At 40.9% G+C, this 12,210-nt stretch overlaps 1 protein-coding gene across 3 annotated transcripts; it reads right to left on the bottom strand.

Moving 5' to 3' along the window:
• Nucleotides 1-443: 443 nt before the first annotated feature.
• Nucleotides 444-9,749, bottom strand: LOC114873498 (purine nucleoside phosphorylase-like). Of its 3 annotated transcripts, XM_029181892.2 has the most exons (7): nucleotides 9,221-9,748; nucleotides 9,005-9,125; nucleotides 5,324-5,418; nucleotides 5,022-5,230; nucleotides 4,546-4,721; nucleotides 3,464-3,654; nucleotides 444-3,381 (listed from the first exon to the last, which is right to left on the bottom strand). In XM_029181892.2, the coding sequence occupies exons 2-7, from the start codon at nucleotides 9,115-9,117 to the stop codon at nucleotides 3,119-3,121; spliced, it is 1,047 nt and encodes a 348-aa protein (XP_029037725.1). In that variant the 5' UTR covers nucleotides 9,118-9,125; nucleotides 9,221-9,748; the 3' UTR covers nucleotides 444-3,118. The 3 variants fall into 3 exon arrangements, with proteins under 3 accessions (XP_029037725.1, XP_029037727.1, XP_029037724.1); XM_029181894.2 differs by having other exon boundaries at nucleotides 5,022-5,200; nucleotides 9,005-9,749; XM_029181891.2 differs by having other exon boundaries at nucleotides 9,005-9,748.
• Nucleotides 9,750-12,210: the final 2,461 nt, after the last annotated feature.

Below are 12,210 nucleotides of genomic sequence, written 5' to 3'. Positions count from 1 at the left end.
ATTTTTAAAATTTATTATTGTTCCATTCGCCGTCGTGTTTTTAATGAATACTGGATATAAAATACTTTTTATTGTATGTTATATTAACATACTTAAAATAAATAAATCGCATGGTATACAAGATTTAGAACAATAATTAGACAAATAATTATAACAGATATATTTTTATAACACAAAAACAAGATAATAATGAATTAAAATTGTTCAACTTATTTTAATTGATTGGGAACGATATCGATTTTCTGACACGAATTCATAAACCATTTTAGACAAACAGAACTTTTATAGTGTCCCACCCTCTCTATTATTCTGATCGATTTCCTCGAAGATAAATTAATATCGCGCGATGAAAAAAGAGAATCGAGCACTTTATTGCATCGCGGATATCCAAGCTTTCTTTGTGTTCTAATGAAACGAACAGGGAAAGAGGACACACGGACACGTCCGTTAACAGTGTATCGTTTATTCTCTCTTCCCTTGTACATTTTAATTCATAGAAAGTACCTACGGGTTTTTGTTCGTTGCTGATATTGCAGCGCAATCACATTATGCATCTCGTTTTACGGTGAAACGATGGAAAAGCAGAGACCGTGAAAAGGGAGGAACTTATAAAGATACAAAACCGGATTACCTTATCAGTCTTATTCTCTGAAATAATCAAGACGTCTGCTCTGAATTTCATTCCATGCCATCCCTCTTTTACCGCGCCTAGCAAACACCGTTTTCCCTTCGCTAACTTCTTTTCCAACACTATCGCGCGAAAGTTAAGACCTAAATACATTATACCATATCGCGATTACGATATTGCGGTCCTACGAATCGGTAAACGAAAAGATATACGACAGACCCGCCAGACAACGGGGAAAAAGTTTTATCCGCCGTTACTGAAATATCAATAACTGATCCCTCGAATATTTTCTATTCCAACGATGGAAATATATACTGCAACTCCTCCTTCCTCTCTTGAATGCCATACGATACGTGCCTGGATGTATCCCTTTCAAATTGAACGATGCAACGATCTCGTACAGACGTTCACCAAGTACCCTGTTCCGGAAGATGGCACGTGTCGTTGGGAGCACGGATTTACCGTTTAAAATCCAATTCAACGGAACGCTTGCAGACGTGCCAGCCGTGGTGATAATGAAGAGGGCGCGTAAACGTGACGAAACCGGACGAGGTGCAGATACCAAGCGGATTTCGGCACATTTGCTTCGCCGTGGTTCAGTATATTGTACTAAAATAATTTAACAGACTGAAGGTGTTGATTCGACATCAAACTTCGATCTTTAACCTTGGAATAGTAAGCCCGGTTCTTATTAGGGACGCATCGTTGTAACGACAGGGGTTGCACGACTAATCGATTAGAGATCGTCGTTACAGGTGAATCCGAGTCACCGGTGTCAGAGAAAATCGAGGTCGACCCGTTGAATTATGAATCCACGAACCAGAGCGTGAACGTTCGAGCACGTCGACGAATATTTTTATCCATCGTTCGTTGCTCGAAAACAAACCAGCCGAACCGACGAGTATCGTAGTCGGCCGATTGAAACGTTCCTAACCGTGAACCCGTCGATCGTTTGTCAATATAAAAGGAGAATTTAATTAGGTTGCGCGTATGTTTCGTGTACTCGATATATTTGTCAAAGAAACTGGTACAAAGGCGAACAGATAACAAAGAAGTGATCTCGCTGAGTACCTTCGATCGATTTTCTCGTTTTGTTTCGAAGCATACAATTACCATCTGCCATGAAATGTCGTGACAATATTCTCGTTGAATATTTCACGCGAATCGATGATCGAAATTGAACGAGAACAGTTTGCAAAGTTATTCAAAACTGAACGAACATATGGAATTTTAACATAAATATTTTATTCTTTGTTCGAGTATTGAAAATAACAAAATACGTAACGCTGTGTACAATGCTTTACAATTACTAGTATTGTCTCGTTTGATAGAAATTTTGTACAGGGATACTGTTGATAACATTATTAACTGTTTGACTACGTACATTATGAAATATTATTTACGTTAAAATCCCAGGTGTATATTCAGTTTTATTCCTTGCTATACATTGAACGGTGCGTGCATTTCGACGTACCATAATTAAACAAGCTTTCAACGAAATTATAAAATAACCGTTTAAACAATGGTGGTGTGCCATTTGATTATTAAATCACAGTAGCGGCGTGATTTCGTGACGTTTCGCGAAAGTACTATGGCGACGAGTGTTCGCGAAAGGACCAAGAACGTGAAGTGAAAAGTACCTTTATCCTAACGACGTCGTCCTACAGTCTGTCCTGCGTTTCCCTCGTTCATCCTCGAACGCGAAACACGTTCCAATCCTCGAGATGATCGTAGACGGATCTCTTTTGGAGTAAAAGTTTTTTCCTCGATGTCACATCGTAATTTTATCGTGGATGATAATACGAAGGAAGCAACCGCAGCGGATAACGAAAAGAGGGACGAAGCTCCGGCTGCAGTATGGTGTTCGTCGTTGGAGATTTATCGAAGCCGAACACCGATGCATTAGCGATGGAAGAGCACGGAAACGAGATGAAGGTAACGAAGCGAGGGAGGAAAATCGACGAGGGTGTTGAAGAGGGGAGGCATCGACCAACGTCTCCACCCTTAAACCGTTCCTCTTCTTAAAGCCAACGAGGTCCCTCAAGACGTGTAACGAATCAATCGAGAACGAGAGACTCGCGCTTCAACGCGTTCGCGATTTTCCATCTTCGAATCTGAACGCGTCCACTCTTGATCGTATAATTAAGAAAAAGCCCATCAACCCCGGTGAGAAATACTGATAAATACTGATTTTATTTGATCTCGTAAACAGCCCTAAATCAATCTTCGCTTGGAAAAACTTTCCCGAGGCAATTAAAGAGAATGCAAGTGATAATTTTGCATAATATTAAACACAATCTTCGTAGAGTGTCAATCTACGACTAAATTGAATCAATTATTAATGCATCGATGTTCGGCTGAAACGTTTAGGTTTCGATACAATGTACATTGCAGGTGTCGTTGTTCGTGAACACACGAATCGTCTTGTCATTGTCCTTCCACGTTGTTCCATTGGAAGTAAACGAAGAGACAAGCGCGATACGAATAATTTCAGGAACGCTCGGTAGAGGTACAATTTACTGGAATCGTTTCGTCTTTAATTGTAGCATACCCTCCATGCAGGCGTAGCACCATACGCGACACGTATTCCTGTAGCATCGGTTGCCTCGCTTTCCCCACGTCCATCACTTCCTCGTGATTCGCTTCATCGTGGTTATCGTAATCCGTAACACACTGATTCGTGATTAAACTAAACGCGAAAACAGTTAGATCGCAATGTCTGGCAGTGATTACCTCGTGAACGGTAGACATCCCTGGAAACAAGGAATTACTCTTCATGTCTTTCACACCCTTTCATACTCGAAGCGTTAAATTGAATTAAAAAAAATAACTAACCTACTGCGTCGACCCCGACCATCCTCAACATTTTTAATTCCGCCACTGTCTCGAAATTCGGCCCCCCAAGGCACGTGTACACCCCTTTGTGCACGATGTCGCTGATTCCCATCTCTTCGGCCACTTCTTGACCTATTTCCAACAGTCTGATACTGTAAGCTTTGTTCATTGGCGGAAACCTCGGTCCAAATCTGAAACAAGAATAAGCGAAAGATCTTTCTATTTCCGATGGTAAATACGTTTGATGAATTCGATCAATCATAGATCACTTGGAGCGAAAGAGAAGCTGCCAGGATAAAAGTTTAAGCTTGAACGAAAACGAACCAGAGCGGAATAAGGAGAAGGATGAACGGAAAGAAAAGAAGACGAACTAAGCAGAAAATAGAGAGAGATCCTTAGGTAAATACGTCAATCAAACTCTTTGTGTCGTCGAGTAAATAGTTCATCAATCCGATTCAACGGGTTGTTCCGATGAAACAGATTAATTTTATTCCTTGGAACGACCTCAGCGATCTCTCACGGCCACCCCTCGCCCTCCCTTTGCCCTTACGCTGAGTCCTTGGAGCGTCGTCGAGCTGTGCAATCCGCGAACGTCGTCGACGACTTTCCTTCCGGAAACGAGCCCGAAAGCGTTTGTCGACTGGAAGCGGATTCGAATTCATTGCCGTTCACGCCGTGAATCCCGCCAACCCTCTTTTTCTCGGTCATCATTTTTTTCCCCTTATTTTCACCCTACCTTGCCCCTTTCGATCCTCTTTATTTTCTCTCTTCCAATAAGGTCGACGCTTCTATTCCTAATTTTTAGATCGTCAAAGATACCGTGTTTGCTCTTTGTAAACATAGAAATTACATGTCGAGAGAAAGCATAGGGGTTCTTTTTATTCTTCCAATAAAGAGGAAGCGAACCTGCTGTTTCTAATTTTAAAATTAAATAAGATACCATGAAAATTTCGCTGTCGGCTTAAAAATGACTCGGCTCTTCTAAAGTTAATAAAGAAGGATACATACATGGGGTGACATTGAACGAAGTAATGTAAGACGTTTCATAAAGCTACGCTACGGGAGGAGCAGGAGAAATATACCTGTCGTCGTTCGGTCCTTGAAGAGGGTTATTCCCCGCAAAACCCATCATGTTCACGTGATCCTTCACCATCATGATGTCGCCAACTTTGTACCTGGGATTTAGTCCGCCGGCTGCATTTGTCGCAATCAGATGTGTCACTCCAACCAGCTTCATAACTCTGACCGGCATTGAGCACTGAAACAGAAAACAACAACGATAACAATAATCGTTAAGTGGTTCGATAAGCGGTCGCAAAAATGACGCAAACTCATTAAACGACGTTGATCACGGTTCACCGAAATTTCCTTCAATTGTGGTATCTAAGTTCATGCTTAATTACGATTACCAAAAATTGATTAGCAACCGAAATAAGTGAATGAATGTCGTTTTTAAAATTAAAATATCTCCTCAACTGTTGAGTTATTTAACATTGTACCATAGTAATTTCTTTACACAGAATATTCGCGAAGCAACGATAACGATACGTTTACGTACCTTCCACAGTGGATAACCCTCGTAATAATGAAACCTGCCCTGCATACACATGACTGGCACACCTTTTAGATAACCGAACACCATCTGACCCGTGTGACCCTTGACGGTGGAGACAGGAAAATGTGGGATTTCGGCGTAAGGAAAGCACAGCTGGTCCTCGAGGGATTCCGCCAGTGAACCTGGACACAACTCGTTTTGCTCATTTGATCCTGTTTGGGAATAGACAAAACAATGACTGGGAAAATAAGCTTCTTAGCTCCAACAAATTCTACGAAGGCGTTCGGTGTTCGGAGGTTACTTACCCATCCCGGAACCGCATATTATTCCAATCTTTGGCCTTATCTTGATACGGTCCAGGAGGTATTCTGCAGATTCTTGCAAAGCCTCGAAGGAGTACCTGGGAACAAAGGTATTAACGTTAATCTGATCGTTAAAAAGTCAGCACAATTTCGAGATAACTTTAACAATCATTTTACGGGTTCGATCTTATCGAATTTGATTGATGACATTAAATTTGCTCGTGCAAGAAAGCCATTTTTACCGATTCGATACCACGAACGAATCGAACGTTTCGATAAATCTGTCGAAATAATATCGGCAAGTCGCGATAACCGAGATGAGTTACGTTAATGAGATAGGAAGAAGAATCGCACGTGCGAACGTGTAGCATGACCAGCGCAATTTCACTGGAAAACTATCGCGAAACGATGCAGTTAACTGTTAAACTGCTAACAGGCTCGAATAGTGGCGGATTTAAGCTGAACGTAGGCTTCAAGGGTATTACAAATCATGCATCGAAATACGTGTTTACGAGTGTGTACGTGCACCGTGTATCCCATTCACGCGTACATGGGCTCGGAACGCGCTCGTGAAACGGCAACACGCACAGATGCACAAGCAGAATTTCCACGCACCCGACCGAATAAACACGGGTCTAGCATAATACCGCGGGAGATGCAATTGAAAATTACTTACGATTCCGCGGTGAATTTTAATGGACTCGGTACTTGTACATTTTTCTTTAACAGATTGTCGCGAATCTTCACGTCTCGTCGCTTCCGGATAATTGAGAATCCGACTGGAGCGAGAAAATTTAGAAAATAGGACACCATTTGCAGATATATGGTAAATAACAGAAGCAATTTATGTAAATTTTTAATGAACAAGTAGCCAATTGCAAGACAAAAGTCCTGGTAATTAGGAAGGTATTATTTTTTTAAACATCCTGCGATATCATTTTCTTTTCGCAAAATGAAAAATCCTTGGCTATCGAGTATACTTGATTCTGATTGAATATTTCAAAGCTCCATTTCGAAACGGAAGCAGACACCGTGGCGAGAGTAAAACGGTTACGATATGGACGCTCGTACGAGCCTGCATAAGGGACATCGAATTATAACGCGTTGAATGCGAGTGAATATGCATCCCCGTCGTCAATACAGACAGGGTGGAACGAACAGTGGTAGGTGAAGCGCGAATCTGAGAATTGCTTCGCAGTCTAGCTGGCATCGCGTGGAAAAGCTTCGGTAGGTATAGCCGCGGGTATGGCAAACGTCATTAGACCAACCGCATTCGCGGATGCTACATCGTAAAACGGGATTGTACGGCGGCCCGTTATGAATGGCAAATGTGAGGTCGACGATTATTATAACGACGTGAATGCGCATCGCTTCGGGCCATCGCGAGGATTCAATGACGCCTCCTCGATTCTGGCTACAATATCGCCCCATCTAATCTTTATTGTCGATACCCATCGCAGTCGGAACTCACTCGACACAGTCCTCTTTCTGGTCTTTCAATCGTGTCCTTGTACTTTGATTCAAAATTAACAATTAACTCGTGACTGTCACGAAGAGTAATGTGGAAGAAATTGTCGACATTTTGTAAATATTGCAGGTTTACAGGTTTGAAGCGGATTAGAGCACGACGGAAAGTCTGGAAAGATCCGGGAAGATCGAGCGGCCGTATGAAGCGAAACTATGTCGGTTTTTCGCGGGAATCTTAATGCCAGCGGGATCTCTTCTGATTCGAATTCGGCGAGGAGAGAGGAAACAAGGGAAGATGGAAGAATCATGGCAAAAGCGAAACGGAACACGCGATGAAATATTAAATGAAAGGAATAAAAATTCATACGAGTCGGAATGGAACGGGAGACGCAACTTCCTGAAAAAAAAAAAATACGAACAAATGGAAAATAGAAAGAACTAAATTACACATTCCTTTTTCATATTTAATTTCACTTTTTCAGACCTTCCGTGGCTTTGATCATCGTCAAACGCGTGTCAATTAACCTTTGTTTTTTCTGTTTTTTAATCTTTTGTAACTGTCGCGCGCGACACTGGCCTCGACGATCCCCGGGAAATTGAAATGACCTTCCAATTCAATCGGCGAACAAATTGGAACTCGATAAAACATATTCAGACAGCGAACGATTCTAAACGAATTCTAATTGAATAGCGAGCGGAACATTACCGTCGCGTCGATTACGATGTAACGAATTACGAAACGATCGAGAAATTGCTCATCGGCGGAGATAAAGAAGCGTCGATTAAGCAGCAGCCACCGATCGTCCCTTTCTCCACCATTTCTAAGTCGCTGTTTGCTGGAACGTCAACGCGTCACATCGCGCCATTACGTTAAGTTCATGTTTGCGTTTGAACCACGGCACCGTGAGTTTCGCACGCCCTGTTTGCTCGATTAAATCAACAAAATCAAAGTATGAACACCGGCAACTTCTAATTGGACGCTACGAAACTAGCAAGTTCCCTTGTAATATCCCTGATATGTTTCCGTGGTATTACACGACCGGAAACACGGGGGAAACATGAAAGGAAACACGCGCGCACGCTTATAATCGAACGCGTTTCCAAATATTTGCCTAATCAATTCTGTACGGATAATATAAATCGTCCAAGTTAGACGAACGTTACAAAGTAGCGGGCAGTAAACTCGATGGTAAATTGCTACCGCGTTTTCGTCCTGTTTCTCCTGGACAATTAACCACGCTACGGCAAGTATTAAACAATAAAGCGCTTTCTGTTTGAACGGACTACCACTTAGAACGAGCCATTAGCGATGCAAACACTCGCAACTTTGCCACGAATTTTCCATGCTCTTCGCTTTCTTCGTGCTTCCATAACTTTCCCCGCTTTCCTTAACGATACCCAACCACCACGATCGTAGATCGGATGTTCAGAGTACAAAGAAATTGCGTTCAATCGCCTTTGTTGAGAAATCGTTCCAGTTAAACGATCGAGTAAATCAATCATTTTTTATGAATGATCAATCTCTCGCAATTATCTGACAGGAAATCGATATAAAGATAAGACAATCTTTAATACCACTTTAAGATTCAGGAGGACTTCGACCTAATCTGGCTTGCAGCTGGCTTACATTTTCTGATTATTTATTAAAAGTATTGTAATTCTGAGTCTCAACAACTTCTCTTTGTTAAAAATAAGTGTACAAAGAAAGGAGACACTTAGTCTTAGAAGAACCCTAATTCTTCCAGATTAATGATCGTGTCATCGACCGAATACAAATGATTGCTCGAAACAAACCCACATTCAACCTGTTCACGCACGGTTATGCTCCATTTCATTCATTAAACACGTTGAATACCGTGGAGGGTCACAGTGCAATGTAATCAAGTAATTAATAAAAAAAAAAGTGAAAAGAACCTTCTGAATAGTATTATCACTGAGACATCCGACGTGTTAAACGACGTTTACATTAGGCAATTTTTATTTGTTCGATGAAGTTGATCAGCCTCAGATTGTTTAACCATGAAGTTTACATTACGATCCCGCTATCTGACTTTTTTATCACTATTTTTCGTTCGCAGCGATAAATTCGCGCGTCTCCAGCTTTTGATAAAATATATTCAAGTCGTTCATTCTTGATTGAAATTTTGTTGATTCGTTCGACTAATTAGAAGTTGCCTAATGTGAACGTCTCTTTAGTCTTGAAAAGAAACAACTTACGAGCTTTGCTGCACATGCCTGACGGTGGTGTGATAGAACTCGTTATCCGCGGGTCGTTTCACTGGTTGGTAATGATTGTGTCCATTGACACCGTCGAAATCCGCGAAAGGCATTCTTTTCTCTGCGTACCAACAAAATCGTCAGGTTTCAATTAACACTTTCCAAAAGACAAATTAGAAGAAAAAAAAGAGATGAAATCGATGAATGAACTCGTACAAGGTTCCGTGTATCGCTCGTATAAAGAAACTAGTGGTTGCTGTGAGTCGAGTTGCTGCTGTTTTATACGGAAACTCGGCCTCGTTGAAAAAAATCCGACCGCTAACGAACCGTCCAATCGTTTTGGACGTTTACTCGCTCTCCCTCCAATCCTCGTGTTGATTGAGACAGTCAGAAAGTCACTGGGAGGTAGGGGCACGAGATGATAACCCATTAGAAGTTAAATGCTCCAATTGCCACCGCTGCTTCGGTGTTATTTGTTCATGTGACAATAAAGAGCCGACTTTGCTCGTCGTACCGCGAATAACATTGCTAATGTTGTTGTGCTTTCTTCTAGCAGGATCCAGATTATCTAATCGCGAAGAAAGTCAACAAACTTTTCCTCAATGATTCCTCGAACATAGATGAATTTCACACGCTGATTGTCGCGCCGAAGATGGAAAAGACGCGTTACAACCAATCATTCGTTTTTTCCTTTCGATTATTCATTATTCGATTATATAAAATCTACGATGTTGATCATCGATGATTACGATGACAATCGATGTACGAATGATTAATTTTCCACGTACACATCTATTTCTGCAATTGCAACACTCGGTCGTGATGTCCTCGCGAGACTCGTGCACCTTGCTCGGTTAATAAGCGAGAACTTCCTGTTGATTTTCTTCGAGGATGAAGGTTGTTATTAGACGGTGCTGGTATAGTTGTTCTCTTTTCGTTTATTACAGTTCGAACCTGTTGCTCTCCCGTTCGAGAAAATTCAAAGTTCTTTCCTCGCTAAAATCAATCGTACTTCAGTGATGCTGGCTCCGAATATTAATTACGATTCAATCGTATCTTCCACTCGAACGCCTCGCAGAATTTTAACTAGGTTCTAATTTTCACTTTTACTAAGTCATCCTAAACATTATAAAATTCACGCGCAAAGATTCTGCAATTTACATCACAGTCGTGCCACTTCGATTCGAAACGTTTTATATAATCATTCACAGTTCACGAAGAACGTCGAAGTCGATCAGCTTCGTGGTCGACGTTCTCCCTAGCTCGGGGCACGAACGAATGAACACAGTAAGGCTCAATCGTTTTGACACGACATGTCCGGTTATCAATAATTGCGAATTAAATAATCAAGGTACAGTCGAGTATCTCCGTGAACTTCGATTTCTTCAGAAAGGATATTTACATTCGTTTATATCGGTTATCGCATAACGGATGGACTTCGATGGATATACATCTTGAAGAAATGAAAACTATTCGATTTCAGATATCGGGTGGAGAAAAACGAGCCCTCTCAACGAGGGGTGAATTGTCCGAAACCTTTCGTTTTCACAGTCATCGTTCTTAGTTATCTGAAACTTCCGGTGTAAAAAAAACAACGTTTTCTTAAATACAGTATCTTGTATTGGCGAGGAATCTTGGTCACTCGTGTCTAATCGGTAAACTATTTACTGTTCCGCTACCATTTCTTTATTTGTAAACCGTCTAATGCATAACGGTGATTAATCAGCAAAACAACGTTTTTCTTGCATAACTTTAAGCATTACACAGCCACTCGTGCGACAATGAATTATGAGAAAAAGGAGTCGATGAATGGACAGAGGTTTCTTTTGTTACACAAGATGTTTTGTTTCGATTTTATATAATAGGTAGGAGAATGGAGTTTTATAGGTAATCAGAGAAGTCAAGGACCTAACAAACTTTTTAATCATCGAGCTAATTTTAAACTGGAATCTATTTCTGGTTACCGATGAAACATGCAGCCTATCAAAGGTATCATCTTCAATTGAATGAGAAGAAATTATTCAACGGGAGAAGGGAAATAATAATTTTATAATTTCATTTTTCGATTTGTTTTCGATGATTTACCATAAGCCTCAGATTTTGTTAGTTTATGGAATAAGCTTATCTTGAAACCGACTCTGACGTAAATAACGATGATGCAAGCTGTTCGTTTCCTTTCAGATTATTTCGATGTTTGCAGTTTTAATTCAAAAATACAAAAGCTGCTCTTGTGCATTAAGTAACCAAACAATAATTATCTTCGTCGTTGCATTCGGGATTGTAACGAGGTGTCCCGTGATTGTAAGAAAAAAAATGGGCGAAAGCCAAGTTCTAGGCGAATTGAAAAGGTTAAATCAAGCTGCAGCTTGCAAATTAAGCTTCAACGCGATGGTCGAAACTCGTAGAAAAGACCAACGAAAGCTCGAATGGACTCTGAATTCAGATTTTACTGGTCGTCCCTGCTGGAACCGGAAGCTACTTTGCGATGCAACGAGTAATGCATAATTTCGCTGATCGTCCACAAAGAACACCCGACCCCTTTGCTCGTAAACAAATTTCGACCCGAAACACCAGATTTTCAGCGGCAACGAACTTTCCTAATTGAAACTTTATACGAGAGACGAGGAAAGGTATTCGAATCTCCCTCTTACAAATTTTTAAACAAATCGAGGATGCGACTTCGATGGAGTTGGAGAACGGAAATATTTGATAAAAGCGCTTTATCATCTATCGACAGTGATAATTTCCGGTGATGGTCAACAGGGAATCAATAGATAGATTGCAGAATAATACAAAACATCCTTGTGTTGAATCTTAATTTGTTTACATGCAATATTATAATGGATTCAGATCGTTGTTGTATAAGCTAAACATGTTGTAATTGATGAATTCGCTGCAGAAACGTATATTGTTTGCTTTCGAAAACCGCCCCGTCTGCAACAGTCAACGAATCAACCCTGTGTATGTACGTACATACACAGGGAAATAGTTGTTCGATTATTCTCGAACATTTTGTAATTCTTCCCCAGTCTAGGGAATTCCCTTTTCGACGACCGTCAGCCAACTTTAACCGGGCATCAATAAAAACCGGCGATAGGCAATTGCTATTCGGGTCACGAAGAACAATCAAACGGTGAATCGTACACTTTTTTCTTTTCCCTTGTTATCGATTACCGTGATCGATATTTACGTTAAATTTCAGTTTA

Source organism: Osmia bicornis, chromosome 6 (genome assembly GCF_907164935.1).
Source record: "Osmia bicornis bicornis chromosome 6, iOsmBic2.1, whole genome shotgun sequence".
NCBI lineage: Eukaryota > Metazoa > Arthropoda > Insecta > Hymenoptera > Megachilidae > Osmia > Osmia bicornis.
This window is presented reverse-complemented; position numbering and strand designations above follow the sequence as displayed.